At 35.0% G+C, this 13,387-nt stretch overlaps 1 protein-coding gene across 1 annotated transcript in view; it reads left to right on the top strand.

The window, feature by feature from the left end:
- Positions 1-252: 252 nt before the first annotated feature.
- The window catches only part of LOC128986064 (PWWP domain-containing protein 2A-like), a 54,276-nt gene continuing 41,141 nt past the window's right edge, over positions 253-13,387 (top strand). Inside the window, exons 1-2 of the mRNA XM_054406164.1 lie at positions 253-456; positions 8,875-9,983. Coding sequence (XP_054262139.1) covers positions 305-456; positions 8,875-9,983 — 1,261 coding nt within the window. The 5' untranslated portion in view covers positions 253-304. The remainder of the gene's footprint in view (positions 457-8,874; positions 9,984-13,387) is intronic.

The following is a 13,387-nucleotide window of genomic DNA, read 5'->3' as shown; positions in this document are numbered from 1 at the left end:
ACAAAAATAATTTTTCAATTACTAAACCTTCGTTATAGTCAGAAGCCTCTAAATGACACTGTTGGCAAAATTAATCCTGAAAAACAAATTGTGCTTTGGGGTGTGTAGGTCTATGGAGTGGAGCAAGAGTCAAGAGCATAGTCAAGAGTGGAGTCGTGGAGTATTCGATTGGAGTGGAGTTGGAATTGGAGTACAGTATTGGTATTGGATTGGATCGGAGTATGGAATGGAGAAAGGTGAGGTGATGTTGATACGAAAAAGTGATATGATATGGCTGGTGGTGGAGGTGGAGTAACTTAGAAATATGGCTGACAATGAGACCTTCAGTGGAATAAAAATATTAAAAAATTCAAAAATCGTTGTTAATGTTGAAGAAGCACTTCAAGATGTGTTAGTAGTTACTTATGCATTAGAGAACAAATTATTTCAAGGCGTTTTATTGGATTCTTCGAAAAGGTAATGATATTCATTTGGTTACAAGTCAGATTTCATTGTCACGAACTTAAAGTGGACCCAAGAAATGAAGAAATAATAATTATTTAACGCCCAACCTATGTCAAAGACATAGGCCTACGCAAGGGTATCAAGTCTGGTGAATGATAATGGCCTAATTTAAAATTAAGTAACTTAGATAATAACTAAGTTTAGCCTGCCTATTGTAAAGGCCTAGTCCACTAAGTTGAGTCTTTGAGGTAGGCCTAGGCCTAGACCTTGACTGAGATGCACCGAAATCACACAGGCTAGCTTTAGTGGGGATTACCCAACCTTCCTTCGCCTATGCCTATGCTTCCTTCACCACTTCCTACGTGGACCTGTTTTCATTCCTTTCCATAGCATTTTAGGATTGCAGATATCTTAAGCCTACATTAATCTAACTGCCACAGACGGTTTCCACAGTCCGCACTGCCCATCTTTTCTACTTCCTTCACCACTTCCCACGTCGTGGACCTGTTTTCCACACCTCCCTTAGCATTTTAGTAGGCTACCTATTTTAAGTTACATGGGTAGACTTTTGTAACTTATCTGTTGTCACAAACAACCGAATGAAAATATCGATTGATATATCGATTAATCGATCTTATTGTTTGAACGATAACTTATAGGTAATATTGAATGAAAGAATCAACTAATCGATATTTTCATTCTGTTGTTTGTGCCAACAGATATGGAAGTCTACCCTTTTATATACATTAATCTAACTGCCAATGACAATACGGGGGAATGACAAATAAAATTGAACAAATCGAACATTTTTTAGAATCAGAAAACCCAGATTTATTTCTTACTAGCAGAGCACCCGTCCTTCGTACGGAATCGGCATATAAGTACAAAATGCTTAGTATAGTTATACTCAACATTTGCGTTTGCAATGGGGGAGGACACAATATTATAAAAATTTGCTTCTTTAAATTTACGGTATACTATAGTATTACACATCTAGGCCTACCATAGCTATAATGTTTTACCACTTCACCCAAACTATAGAAAAACATTAATTATTAAAGATTCACAAAATATCACAAATTATTCGTGAAATTAAAAATATAAACAAAACTGTAAACAGAAGGCTCTCATTGGGTATCACAGTTTTTTGTTGCTGCTTAATTCAATTTAGCTGTTTCATAAATTAAAAAAAATTGGGCTGCGCCCTGTTGGTAAATCTTATAACTTTTAATGCTTTTGCATACCATAGAACTAACAATTTTAGTTGCAACAGTTGACTAAATTCTTTAATTCCATTTAAATATGAGTACTCATAAGGTTAACATGGGAAACTCTAGAGCCACTGGGGCAGAGCCCGAAAGGAGTTTTAAGATAAGAATATGCCTATATGTTAATCGGGAATGTAAGCTATCATCATGCCAAATTTCAGCCCAATCCGTCCAGTAATTAATGCGTGATTGAACTTCAAACAAACAAACAAACACACAAACTTTCACATTTATAATATTAGTAAGATTAATGAACATGGTCTAGACCAAAATAGCCTACCGTATCAGAATTAAGAATAGAAAACTTTTAATTTATTGCTGGTTATGGCAGAGAGTATAAAAATATGGGTGGTGTAGCAATTTTCAAAAATAAAAATTCCATAAAACTCGATAGCCTTAAGTCCACAGACATAGGAATAACTTCTTCAAAAGAAACAATTTTTGAGTGTGCTGAAATAAGTTTTTCTGTGAGAAATAAACAGTTTGTAGTAGCTTCCATGTACAGGTCTCCATACAGCAGCAACCTTGATGAATACTTTAGCAAATTAAATGAATATCTACTTAAACTGAACATTAAGAATAAATATATAGTAATAGGCTCAGATTTCAATATCGACTTGATCAAGGATGACAACACTTACCACAGATTTGCAACTCTGATTAAAAGTTTTGATATGAAACCAAACATTTTTGAACCAACTAGAATTACAGACACAACCAGCACATGCATAGACAATTTTTTAACCAACTTTGAAATATTATCAGCAGCAGTAAAAGAACCCCATATTTCAGACCACTGTGCTTCTCAATAGAAATAAGCCTACCTGAAATTATCTCAAACCAAAATAGTATCTCAAACCAAAATAAAACCTTAGAAAAAAGAATAATTACTGATGAAAATCTTCATGAACTTAAAATAAGGCTACAGTCAGAGGACTGGAACTCAGTATATGATGCTCCTGATATTAATACCAAATATGATAGCTTTATAGAAACATTCAAATATTATTTTGATATCAGCTGCCCGAATAAAAAAACAAAACTTAATCTCAGTCGCAAAGGAAAAAACAAATGGATGAACAATGAGATAATAGCTGCAAAGGAAAAAATGTTCCAACAATCCTCTGTATGGAGGCTGACAGGAATGATATCTGACAAAGAATTATACCTAAAGCTTAAAGATAAATATAAAAGCAAAATACAGGAAAGTAAAATAAAATGGGCACACGATTGCATATCCAGCTCAAAAAATAAATCTAAAGACTCTTGGAAGATTATAAACAGCATTAGGCCAAAAGAAAATTCAGACTGTAATAATATTATACTGAATATTGACGGTAACAAAATAGAAAATCCTATAGAAGTGTGTGAAACCCTAAATGACTATTTTGTTAATGTTTCGAAGCTTGTTAACAAGGATCAGGAAACCCATGCCTTATCTGGTTTTAGGAGGAATGGCACTGCTGAACTTGGACAATTTCATTTGATTACATCTGCTTACCTTCTGGATTTGTTCTCAAAGCTACCATCTAAACACTCTAGTGGTGTAGATGGAATCAGTATGCATGTCCTAAAATATTGTAGGGAGGAAGTGGCAGTTCCTCTTACCCACATAGTCAATTTTTCACTGACATCTGGAATTTTCCCTCAGAATTGCAAAATTGCAAAAATAAAACCAATTTTTAAAAAGTCAGACAGAACTGATCCGGGGAATTATCGCCCAATCTCTCTCCTACCAGTCGTTTCAAAATTGATTGAGAAAGTTGTTTCGGAGCAACTTAGCAACTTCTTGGAAAAAAATAACATATTGTGTGACAGACAATATGGTTTTAGACGCAACAAATCAACAAAATTGGCACTCATTGATTTCATCAACAGCAGTATAGACGCAATGGAGGCTGGAGAGACGGTAGTTGGTTGTTTTGCTGATCTCTCCAAAGCCTTCGATTGTGTCGAACCTGCGATTCTATTGGAAAAATTGGCATCAATTGGAATCTCAGGACTTGCGCTGAAGTGGCTCACATCCTATATGAGCAACCGATTCCAAGTCACTGAGATTCAAAAAAACTCAAATTCAAAAACTGAAAGAATTTCATCAACAAAAAAACTGATCTCCAATGGCGTCCCCCAGGGATCTGTCCTTGGACCTCTCCTTTTCTTGGTCTACATCAACAACATCACAGATACTGTTCCGCAGGACAGCGTCTACCTCTTTGCGGATGATACAACGTTGTTCGTAAGGGGAACTGACGACGCGGCCCTGGAGGCAGAATCTAATCAAAGAGCAAATGATTTGGCTGACTTTTTTTCCTCAAACAAACTCAAATTAAATTCACAAAAAACAGGATACATGTGTATCCAAACTGCAAAAAGACAAAATTTAAAAAATAATAGGACTCCGAACCTATTAATTGGAGAGGATCAAATTCAAATTTCAAAAACTGCCGACTTTTTGGGGGTGAGATTGGACGATAAATTGAGCTGGGATGCACAAATAAAAAAACTGGAGGGGTCTATGGCTCGAGGGGTCTTTGTACTTCGAAGAATAAGAACCTTCGGAAACCTGGCTCTCTCTAAACTTGTGTATTTTGGCCTAATAGAACAGCACATTTTGTATTCAATCATTCTGTGGGGAGCTGTTAAGAAGAATATTGACCAGATCTTTGTTTGGCAGAATATGGCAGTAAGAGCAATCTTGGGCATGCCGCCTCGGACCAGCTGCAAAAATGTTTATAAAGAACTTGGCTTTCTCACAGTCCCTTCACTTTATATCTATGAATCAGTTTGCTATATAAAATCACAGAACATTAAACCAACTTTTACAAATCACACTTACAACACACAAACAAAGGGCACACATGCAGTCCAACATAAACTCACAAAATTTGAACACAAACCAGATTACATGGGAATGAAATTGTACCAGGCCCTACCGAAAAAATTACTTGAAATTCAGAGCTTAACAAAATTCAAATCAGAATTAAATAAAATATCTAGTAGAGTTAAGTTTAGAGGACATAGACAGTTACCTAGACGGTAACAAAAATTAGTATTAAGCTGGTTATTCTTTGTATTAACCCTGACCTGTCCAATTCCTTAAGGCAAAGGACTACGGACGGAGAGATCATGTATCATGTATCATGTATGTAATTCCCACACTCCGCACCACTAGCCTTTACTACTTCCATCACCACATTTTAAACATCGTGGACCTGTTTCCCTCCCTTCCCATAACATTTTAGGATTGCAGATAAATCAGTAGCCTAAGTTAAGATACTTAGTGTAGGCCTACCTACCTCTTAAATACAGTGTTAGTTTCCAAATGCCTTGTAATACTTTATCTGTATTCTTTGACCAAAGGTGGACTTGAGTGGTTTTCCTTGTTGCTGTATTTAGATCGTATATTAGTTTGCTAACCAAACCTAACAAGAATATGCTAGGCCTAAGTTAAGTTAGGGCCTATATGATTTTTTGTTTACATCCACGTTATCTCGTAGGCCCCCTAACCATCATGGCAACTCAAAAGGTTAATGAAACATTATGTTGGTTTTAAATTGTACAGACATTATCAAATTGAACTTTGTTTGTTTAATAACATGAACACTGTTTGTCAAAATAACCCTGGAAAGTTTAGATTAAGTTAAATATGTTGAGCCGTTATTGAGTTAATTTATTACATAGGCTAGGCTAGGTTGTATAAGGTCTGGTCTCAAAGAGCTTTGCTCGCTACGCTCAACAATAGCCTATACCTAATTAGGCGGGCCTACTATTTTGAAAATGTTTAATCAAAATCAGAGTCATCAGCCCCAATCAATAAAAGTAAGCCTAGGCTAGTTCATACTAAATTTTAAGCTTGAATCATATATTATTCATTGTGGTGAAATGGAGTAGTATGAGTGTAAATGAAGATACCTGGGCCCTATATATCTTTTTCTTACCACTACAAAATCACACACATTTCCTGTTGTTGTTCAAACTCTTCTGGAAAGATCTCTTCTGGTAACTAACTTACTTCGTCAAAGTACACAATAACTTAATACCTTAACTGCATAAGTTATCACACCCAGCTTTTGTGCTATTTAATAGATCTAATTAAAATATAGTGAACAGAGTAATAATTATATATCTGGACTTATTCTGATTCGTAAAAGTAACTAGATGTAGCTAACGTGAAATCAAATATAACTGCATAAATTTGGAATATTAATCACAACCACGACCTTTTTTATGACCCAAATTGACCCAAACTATTGTTATGCTAATAAAATAGCTTAGGCCTAAACCTTAATTAATTTATTGACTATTATTGTGAGTCTAATATTAGTACAATAATATTAGTACCGTACTCAAAACCATTTAGAATTAACCGCAAATTGGTAACCAAACAGTAAGTATAAAGTTTCTGGCGAGGAAATTTGTTAGTAATAGTCAGAAGAATCAAAAAAGCAAACAAAACTTTTAACGGCCGTAGTTCAGTTAATATTTTTGAGCACTAAAGTATTTTTGCACCATTATTTTCAGCTAAAATCTAAGTTAGTTTCTGGTGATATTAACCAATAACATAGGTTCACATGGTCACTTTAAATAATTACCAATAGCCTATTTTTTTTTTTATTATCACAAACTGAACTGATCTTACACTAATCATAACCTATCCTATAAGCTGCAGGGCACTGTAAAACAGTGACAAGCGGCCCTCTTCTTTAAATATCCCATCATAGACCCCATAACCATAACAAAACATCGATAAGCATGTAATACATTGAATGACATCTTTGAATCAATATAAGTTACCTAATTAGATAAATTATAGCCTATCAATTATTACCATTTCATAAATGTTTCATTCATTAAACCTAGGTACATATAACTATCATTATATTATGTTACTCAATGGTATATGTTTACTTTAGAGGCTTCTAACGAATTTTGAAAAAAAGAATTCTAATTATTTGGCCTATTTCACCCAGAAAATCACGGTTTCATTAATAATAACTTAAATGTCATATCTTCCTAACTAATCGGTTTGTCGAAGGTTGGCTACTTCTGTTTTTAGGTTTTAAATATGGACATTGTTGATTAATGTACGTACCACAGTTTTATGGTGTCATTTTAAAACTGATTGCATTTTTGTTTTCAAATTCAGTGTGAAAAAAAACAGTCAGAAGACATATAAAATTAGATTTCAATCGGTCAAATTAGGTATATGAAATAAAAAAAAAACATTTTCATGGTTTATAGAATATTCAGGTATCCTAGACTATAAACCTTAAGTCTGTTTAATAGGCTTTTTTAAGTTTTGACAAGTGTTAAATGTTAAGTTCTAATGAATTTTACCCTTGTTACCGATATGTAAATTAACTTTGCCAATGCAGTACCCAGTAAATTGTTTGCTCTGCGGCTGGGATCTCCAAACTACGTACTGAGGTCCACATCTTAGGCCCGTGCGCTGATTCTTCCTACCTAGCATATTCAAATAAAAAAATACTTTTTGATTGCAAACAATGACAATCTTCACTCATGATTTTGTAACGCCTGTGTTCTGATGGTATCGATGATACCGTCGTGATCATTTCCTGCGATCGGGGTAACACTAGTTTCCAACTTATTGCCACCTCAGTGATTCCCTGATCATTTCGTGCAATACTCGTGACCTTATCACTTGTTCTTGGCAATACCAAGATCTGCTTCCATGATCGCGGCAACACTCTTGGTCTCCAGGTCACCTGACTCGTGTTTAAATATGAGTATTGTATGTCTCTCACTTTCAATTTTTTTTCAATTAATTCGGGAAAATTTATTGTAAACTTGTAGTGGTCGAGTAATCTAAATGCAGACAAGTTTAAGCCTAGTTAGATGGATTTTTTAAATCAATCCTAATGATCAGATCTATAAGTTACAACCCTAAATTAGCTAAAATGGTTTATGTTACCTTTCCGTCAGTGATCCTATTGTCGTCGTCTGAGGCGACCGGTTTCGGTATTAAAATCCCATCATCAGGCTGTTAAAAAATGTAATATCACAATATCACTCAAATTGAGGTCGTCGGTAAACACAAAAACACACACATAAAACACGAAAATACGGATAGACATTATGTACCAAGATACTGGCCAGTACAGGACAGTATCTTTGTACATAATGTCATTTATGTACAAACACAATGAACACGCACGGATTGATAGGCCTATCATTTATCGTTTCGTGTTTTTTCTTAACCTAATGTCTAGGTAACATATTCTGACGACACCTCCAAAAGTGGATCCCCGATGATGGTGTAGTTAAAAAACCGCCAAAACACTACCATTATTAGTCATAAAACGCAAACCTGGGGCTATCAAAGATAGATTTTAAGATTACCGTACTTCGTGACAAAACCTTTTGTGGTGCTGGTGGCTATTATGGTATTGTGGGTATTTTGCCCGGCAATTATTGTAGTAGGCAGCCTGGGAGTGGCGAGCAACACCTCCTAGTCTCCCCTATTTCGTGACCTAATTTTGAAACAAGATACTTTTTGCAAAAGTATTATTTGTGCACTTAAATTTATTTGAATTCTTAAGCCCTATACAAATTTACACCACCTAAATATATTGTACAGTTACAGTACTGTGTTGGAGTAGAGTAATTCCCCAAGTTGTATATTGTTGAACGATTTGATTACGCTGCCTATTTTAATACTGACTACGTGTTGGCTGACAATACAGATTCTAATTGTAAATTGAAAAACTTATAATTCGTCCAATAATTAGATAATACTTTGTATTGTCAAATGACGTTTCCTATTAAACATTTAATTTTGATTATCATCAAGTTTGTTTTTTTACATCAAGTTTACTAAATACTTGAAATGCTCGTTTTATGTGATAAAGAGAAAATTGCCAGGTAAATAGGAGGGGGGAGGTTAGATTGAAATAGAGGGCAGCATAAATTGGGGGGGGGGGGGGATTGCGCCACTGGGTTTGGGGGGGATGGGCACCTCTGACCCTAAATATGGCCCTCACACACCCAATGATTGGAGTAATCTCCAAAACGACTGAAGTGCAGTTTTACCTAGATCTAATAACCAAATATAGGCTAATTAGGGCTGTATTAATAGTTAATTTGTATAACTTTACTTCTAATTTTAACAAATACCTACTTTAAATGTATGATTGGTTTTTAGGATCTTGCCTTGTGGGATCACCCCTCCCCCAGATGTTTTGAACAAGAAGACTGAAAATGCAGAAGATGACAAGCTTTTTAGTGTTAGTCAAAGATTTACCTATTTTCAAGATAAACCAAGCAACACTATAAATGGTGGTTTACTGCCACATTTATTCACATCAAAACCAAAACCTACCTCTAGATTAAAACCTACTCGAATGACTGTTAGATTGCGTCCTAGACAAGTTTTATGTTCGAAATGCCGTAGTATTTGTAATGAAAATTCTGAAAATGTTGATCATTCCTCGAATGCAAAAAATGCAACCCCCTTTACGGAAAACAAGAATCAAAATAATCAAGTCAAACCAACGAGAAATCTTAAGAACTTACGTCCTACACTTATTCCAAAACTAAATCGTCTTCAACCCAATGAAATATCAAACGCTATTAATGGAAAAGTAGTTACTAGGTCAAATACCAAGTGTAATGTTGTAACTAGATCAAGTGATGAATGGCTGGACCCAGCGACACCGACATCTCCAGCCAATGTGGAACCGGCTCCATTGGTTGAAGAGGCGAGAATGAGTCCAGCAGAAGAAGCGGACAAAGATGAAGACTATCTGAGGGAGGAAGAAGATGGAGAAGGGAAAATGGTGCTTCGGAAAAAGAGGAGTGTCGGTTCAATGGAAGATTTGTGGGATGAAAATGTTTTTGTTGAAGCTACAAAAAAAGCACGGACTACGCCTGTAATCAAAATATCATTCGGAACTCAAGGGGAAGGTACTGTGTTGAAAATCCCATCAAAAGTGCAAAACTTGAGTGAAAGTGAGCCAGAAGAAAAACACAAAACAGCAAGTGCTAAAGCGGCAAAAAAAGCTTTAAAGAAAGCCAAAAAAGAAGCAAGGAGAAAATTTAGCCAAGCGGTTTCTCCTGGATCATCACCCGCTTATGAAGCTCTTCATTATCGAAGGCACCGACACAAAGTCAAGCACAAGAAGAAGCACAAAGAAGATCGTTCCAAAGACCCAGCTGTTTACACTGACATGAAAGAACGTTGTTTGAAGCAAAAACTTTCTATCAGCTTGAGACGTCTGAATGCCAACGCTTATGCTCACAGGAGTGATTCTGGTCTGAATCTTCATGTTTATCATTAGCTACTCAATGTTGGTAGTGGGTTACTTTGCGTTTGCATGCCATCTTACTCTTTGCTTGACTGCATGTAAATGTAACTTTAATTTGTGATAGTTGGATGATTGCCTTATTAGATTAACTAGTAATTGTTCTAAAATCTAATCTTTTAGAATGGATTTAGTACTGAGTGCAAATAATTTTTACTTTGAAAGAATATGTTAAAGCAACTATAATTCAATAAAAAAACACATTAAAATAACTCCCAATCATTTAGATAACTCCCATGTTTGAACTGGTTGAACCATAAACTCGTACAGTAGACTCCATCTTATCCGGACTCCTCGGGACCGAACCCAGTCTAGATAATGGTTTTTCCGGTTAAACCGACGTCCCTAAAAACTTGTTAAAACGGACCTTTTAACTGCATAATGGATACATTATTTGACTTAAATTTAGGAAGGCATTGTATTTAGAAACGTGATCACTGGTCTTAAATCTTTCCCACGATAACAGTCATTTCAGTAGGCCTACCGCCCACTTCCTGCCGATCTAGTCCAATTAAACCGATGTGCTGATAAAATTGTCTGGTTATTGGTTAAAGAGATGTCATTGTTGCTGAGTGTAGTCCGGTTAAACCGATGTCCGGTTAAAAGGTGTCCGGATAAGAGGGAGTCTACTGTATTAGAATTGGTTCCAATGTAGTTAAATAACACACCATAAGTTTTTTTTTTAACTTTGATTCACTACTATCTCAGCCAAGTTTGACACAGACTCTGGTTGTCATTAGTTAGTTCTACTAAATTTCTTGTTGTAAATTTTTTAAAGGGATATTAATCTCATTGTTCTATGCAAATCATTTATTTTTAACATTGTAGGCCTACAAAAAAGAATTTTAATATCCTGAGAATTCTTTTCTTAAGGCTAAAATTTTAGAATTAAATAAAATGTTTTATTTAGAAGCCTAATAGTTAATCACCCTCAACAAAGGAAAATATACTTTTTCCTATGGCAATCAATAGTACAGTAGAACACCAACCATCCAAACTCCAACTATCCGAATCGCCGATTATCCGAATTGCTTACCGAATTGAAACCATTTGTCTACTGTGGTCACGGAAACATCGTCATAGTTTTTCGCGATTGCAACAAAATGATACAAATGATACAAATATCCCACGGCTGTGTTGACACTATCATCGACTCCCACAGTCACAGAAACATCATCATTGTTTTTCGCGATAGCGGAAAAATGTTAAATATATCCTACGGTCATGTTGACACCATCATTGTCTCTCCTAGTCACAGAAAATCATAATCGTACTCCTCAATCGCGGCGAAATCGTAAATTTTCCGAACGTGAAATCGTCGCACACACGTTCTGTGATAACAGTAAAAGCTCAGCATGACTCGGCCTTATTTCTTAAAAATACCTACCTACTCTGAATTATAGTAAAAATCCAACTATTTGAATTTTTGATTATCCTAATGGGGTCCAGTCCCAATTGATTTGGATAATTAGAGTTCTACTGTTTAAGTGATTTGGTCAGTCCTGGTGTAATAAATAGGAAGTATCAAAACTTAAATGACTTAAAAGTAATTGGTTCTGTGTGCTAATAATATAGGATAGTTTCTGATTATTACATTTCTGAACAAGTATGATGACCATAGGATGAAAAGACAGCTTCTAATTCCAAGATTAATAATGGCATTGATTGATACTGTTTAGTTCTTTCATCAGTGACACAAAAAAATTGTCAGTTTTCCCATCCTCGCCATTTTGAGTGCCGGTCATGGAGTCCTTGTCCGACCTTGTTTATCAGTTGATATAGTTACTGATGTACTACTTTTTGGGAGTGTTAGTCTATGCATGCCTTTAAGGAACATTTTTTATGTTACCAGCATCTACAATTAGGCCTAATAGATGGTTAATGGACACAGTAATGGTTGCGTCCACGCGAGAGGTTAGATTGATTAGGACTGGCTAGGCTATATGGTAATTAAATACAAGATGAACCAAACTAGATCTCAATTGCAATAAAAATCATGAATGATTCACTGAGTGTGATGAGCTTATCCCTGTCAACTGCGTGACCTTAACCAATTTTAAAGATTTTTAGCATTATTTGGAAATTCAACCTGGGAATGATAAAATCAGATAATAAAAATAAGCTACCAGTAAGATGCTGGACTAACCTAAGCTAATTGTTGTACCACACTATATGGTTGTATGGTTAGCAATTTAAAGAAAACATCGAACACCTCTATGGATATATACAGTGTTCACTGTGTCAACTCTGAAAATAATCAAAGATGTCTGTACAAGTTGAGTGTCCAGTATGAATAGCCCAGTCAATATAGGTTTTATGTCGGAACTCATTTTGGTAAATAAAGCTGGATTTTTCTATGCTGTTAGACCATGTTGAGAGGAGTATTTTCCCAAAAGTCCCCACTCCTCCCCCTTGAGCTTTCCTCTTACCCCCCTTTTTAGATAAATTTGCAGTTTCTTGGAAAATTGGCTATAACTTTAAAACGGGTAAAGATAACAATGTAATCTTTTGTTTATCCTTTTTGCGATGAAATTTTCTACAAAAATTGTATTTACTATGTAAGCCTAAATGTTGATAGTTTCGTCACAAAAATGACATAAACATAAAATATTAATTTTTACTGGTAATTTTTTGGATCTTTTCCTTGTAGATTTTGTATATGAAGTCGCATGACAAAATGTTTATCGTAAAAGTTTTAGTACATAATTTAAGCTTTATAAGATGATATATAGTTAGTAACAGTTTTTTCGCGTATAGTGGATAATATAGATAGTACAGTAAATTGATTTCACAGGACTCTTATTTTATGTGCGGCAACAATGAAAACAATTTACATATTATGGTTCTTATATTTGAATTTACCTCTTTATATAGAACATGTTTAACTTTCTGTAGTTCATTTAGTACATGTACAGACTGTTAATTAATATTGTGCATTTGCTGTTGCATGCGAGGGTCACAATTTATTATACATGTTATTTTTTACTCTTATGAAACATCCACACTAACAATTATCAATGACAAAACAGTTCAATAACTAAACAACGTTGTTTTTAAATCACAAAACCGTATTTTATCGAAAGAGTTTTGAGCATAATTATTACTTATCATATAGCAGATCTTTACTACCACTCATCAAAGTCGTCATGATATTGCGATGGATTTGAACATGATAGCCCATTGCAATGTTAACAAACGAAAGAAAATGTTTAGCTAGATTTTCTGCAGCCACAATAATCTTTACATCATGTCTTGCATGAACATGATACCTGATCATAGGCTATCAGGATCTATAGGTTTCTTTCTTATGACGGGTCCTAGGTTTTTTATTTGTTTGAGTTTTTTGGATTGTTC

Source organism: Macrosteles quadrilineatus, unplaced genomic scaffold, assembly GCF_028750875.1.
Source record: "Macrosteles quadrilineatus isolate MER2022 unplaced genomic scaffold, UCM_ALF_1.0 Scaffold_2__2_contigs__length_208266976, whole genome shotgun sequence".
NCBI classification, from domain to species: domain Eukaryota; kingdom Metazoa; phylum Arthropoda; class Insecta; order Hemiptera; family Cicadellidae; genus Macrosteles; species Macrosteles quadrilineatus.
Note: the sequence above shows the minus strand (reverse complement) of the source record. Positions and strands in the feature narration are given on the sequence as shown.